The sequence below is a fragment of the Nestor notabilis genome, unplaced genomic scaffold (genome assembly GCF_000696875.1).
Source record: "Nestor notabilis isolate BGI_N333 unplaced genomic scaffold, ASM69687v1 scaffold4436, whole genome shotgun sequence".
Taxonomy (NCBI): domain Eukaryota; kingdom Metazoa; phylum Chordata; class Aves; order Psittaciformes; family Psittacidae; genus Nestor; species Nestor notabilis.
In genome coordinates this window covers 22,506-24,979 of record NW_009934094.1, presented here as the reverse complement: position 1 = coordinate 24,979, position 2,474 = coordinate 22,506, and the positions used below count along the sequence as shown (strand labels likewise).

General features: G+C 49.7%; 1 protein-coding gene across 1 annotated transcript; it reads left to right on the top strand.

The window, feature by feature from the left end:
- Nucleotides 1-92: 92 nt before the first annotated feature.
- LOC104407775 (U11/U12 small nuclear ribonucleoprotein 35 kDa protein-like) lies at nucleotides 93-865 on the top strand. The gene is given in 2 exon segments (XM_010017148.1): nucleotides 93-807; nucleotides 810-865. Coding segments are annotated over 2 exon segments (771 nt in total).
- Nucleotides 866-2,474: the final 1,609 nt, after the last annotated feature.

The following is a 2,474-nucleotide window of genomic DNA, read 5'->3' as shown; positions in this document are numbered from 1 at the left end:
AGTGAAGTTGGTCACGCTGTCCGGGGTTTTGGGGTGAGAGTACCCGCGAGTCTGTATTTATACGTGTTTTATGTGTTTCTCCCCACTAGACGATGAACGACTGGGCCCCCATCGCAAAGGAGTATGACCCGCTCAAAGCCGGCAGCATTGATGGCACGGATGAGGAGCCCCATGACCGTGCCATTTGGAGGGCTATGCTGGCACGCTACGTACCCAACAAGGGAGTTACAGGAGATCCGCACCTCACCCTCTTCGTAGCAAGGCTCAATCTTCAGACAACAGAAGAGAAGTTAAAGGAGGTGTTTTCCCGCTATGGAGACATCAGAAAGATCCGTCTGGTTCGAGATCTGGTGACAGGGTTTTCCAAGGGATATGCATTTATTGAGTACAAAGAGGAGCGAGCTCTCTTGAAGGCCCACAGAGACGCCAACAGGCTGGTTATTGATCAGCACGAGATCTTTGTGGACTTTGAACTGGAAAGAACTCTCAAAGGATGGATTCCTCGGAGGCTTGGAGGTGGTTTTGGAGGCAAGAAGGAATCCGGGCAGCTACGGTTCGGAGGACGGGACAGACCTTTCCGAAAGCCCATCAATTTGCCAAACATGAAAAGTGATTTCTATGGAGAAGGATCAGCAGAGAAAAGAAACTGGTCTCGTGAGGGATCAAGGGACTGGAGAACAAGAGACCGAGACCACGAAAGGAGCAGAGACAAGCGGTGGCCAGAAAGGGAGCGGTCGTGGACGTGGGGTGAAAGCGAGAGGGACTCCAAAGAGGACAGGAGCAGAGGGAGGGAGAGGAAGGACAGAGATACCGAAGCAGGGAAAGATAGAGCAAGAAACAAAGAGATGATGACAAGCACCGGTAGGTGACAGTGCCTTGGCATGGGGCTGTGTTACCTGCTCTTACATCCACAGCGTTCCAGCTGCAGGGGCTGTGAGCAGCATTCCCAGACCCCCTTGCTAGAAGCTCTCTGTAGTTTGGCTGCTAATGCAGTTAAGATACGTGTTGAATTGTTCTTCAGAGGAAATAAACTTTTGTGTTAGTGTTTTTGAACTGGTGGATGGTGTCAGAAATGCCCCACGTGTGTGGGCATCCCACTGAAACTGAGTGCCCAGCCCAGCTGATACCCATCTGGCTGCCTGCGTTAGGGCTCAGGGGAGAGCTCCGTGTTTAGTTAGTTATGTGCCAGATGTCCACCCTCAGCCACTGAGACAGATACTCTTGATGAAACAGCCACTTGGTGGAGAAATAGTAATGGAACAGCAACAAACTCAGCTTCTGAGAAATGTGCCCCAAACCAGAAGCTGGGAAGTGACATTATTTTCTTGAGCACAGGTGAGATCTTAGTAGTACAATGTCCTTAACTACATCTGCAAGGTGAGGGAGGAGCACGTAACAAGAAATCTGGGGGGGGTTTAGTGTCAAGGGGGGATGTAATTCTTTTGATTAGAGGAATGTGCACTGCAGAGGAATGAGCAGGTCAGGTTCCTGGACTCTCCTCTCTGTGGGTGGTGTCCTGCCTGCACAGGGTTGAAATCCTGCTCTGGAAGTGGGGCTGGCTGCTGCCTGAGTGGAAGTGGGGAAGCAGAGGGCAAAGCAGCTCCTTTTTCAAAGCCCAGCAGTGTATAGAGACACATCTTCTGCTGAGGAGCGCACAGTGCTTTCCAGTGAAGGTGTTCTTTGTCATCATAAGCCATTCTTAAGTATTTGCTAATGTATTTTAAACTGTATTTTTTGGTCAGCCTTTGGATGGCCCTCTCCTAAACCTCTCCTGAACCTTGCCCACTTGAGGCTTTATTTCCACAAAGAGTTGGATGAGGCTTTTCAGGGGAGAGAAAAGAGACCCGGATGCTGCATCCCCAAAGAGAGATGACGTTAACTTCCCACAAAAAAAAAAGGGACTCAAGTCTTGCAGAAATATTCAGGTTTTCAGAAATATTTATTAAACTGTTAAAATGATTTACTGCCCAACAAAAAAAAACAAAAAACAAAACCAAAAAAAAACAACCCAAAGAAGTCAGTGATCCTGCACGCTGCAGACGGGATTGCTGCACCCCTCACCTGACAGGTCCTGGCCCCTCCTCTAAAAGCAGATTTTAGTTGACTATTGAGAAACAAAACATGGCAGAGCCTGAAATCTTTACATCCTCTTCCCTACTCACCATCCGTTCCGATGGCACTTGGAGTGTGTAAACTCAGCATTTCAAACGTGAGGATGAGGAGTGACGTGGTGAACGGCAGCAGCTCAGGAGCAGCTGACTGCAGATTCTGAGCTAACGGGCTAGAGATGAGTGGGGGAAGGTTGCACTGCTCAGTGCTGCTCTTGGACACTGGCTGCAGGTTTGAGGTGACAGCAGTGCTGTGGTGCATGGGACGAGCTTTATGTGCAGGAGGCCAGGAGTTGTCCTCTGTAATGCACCAGCTGAGGTGCTGGGACACCAGTTCAGTCCATGTGTTTCTCTCCCCCCAGCTGA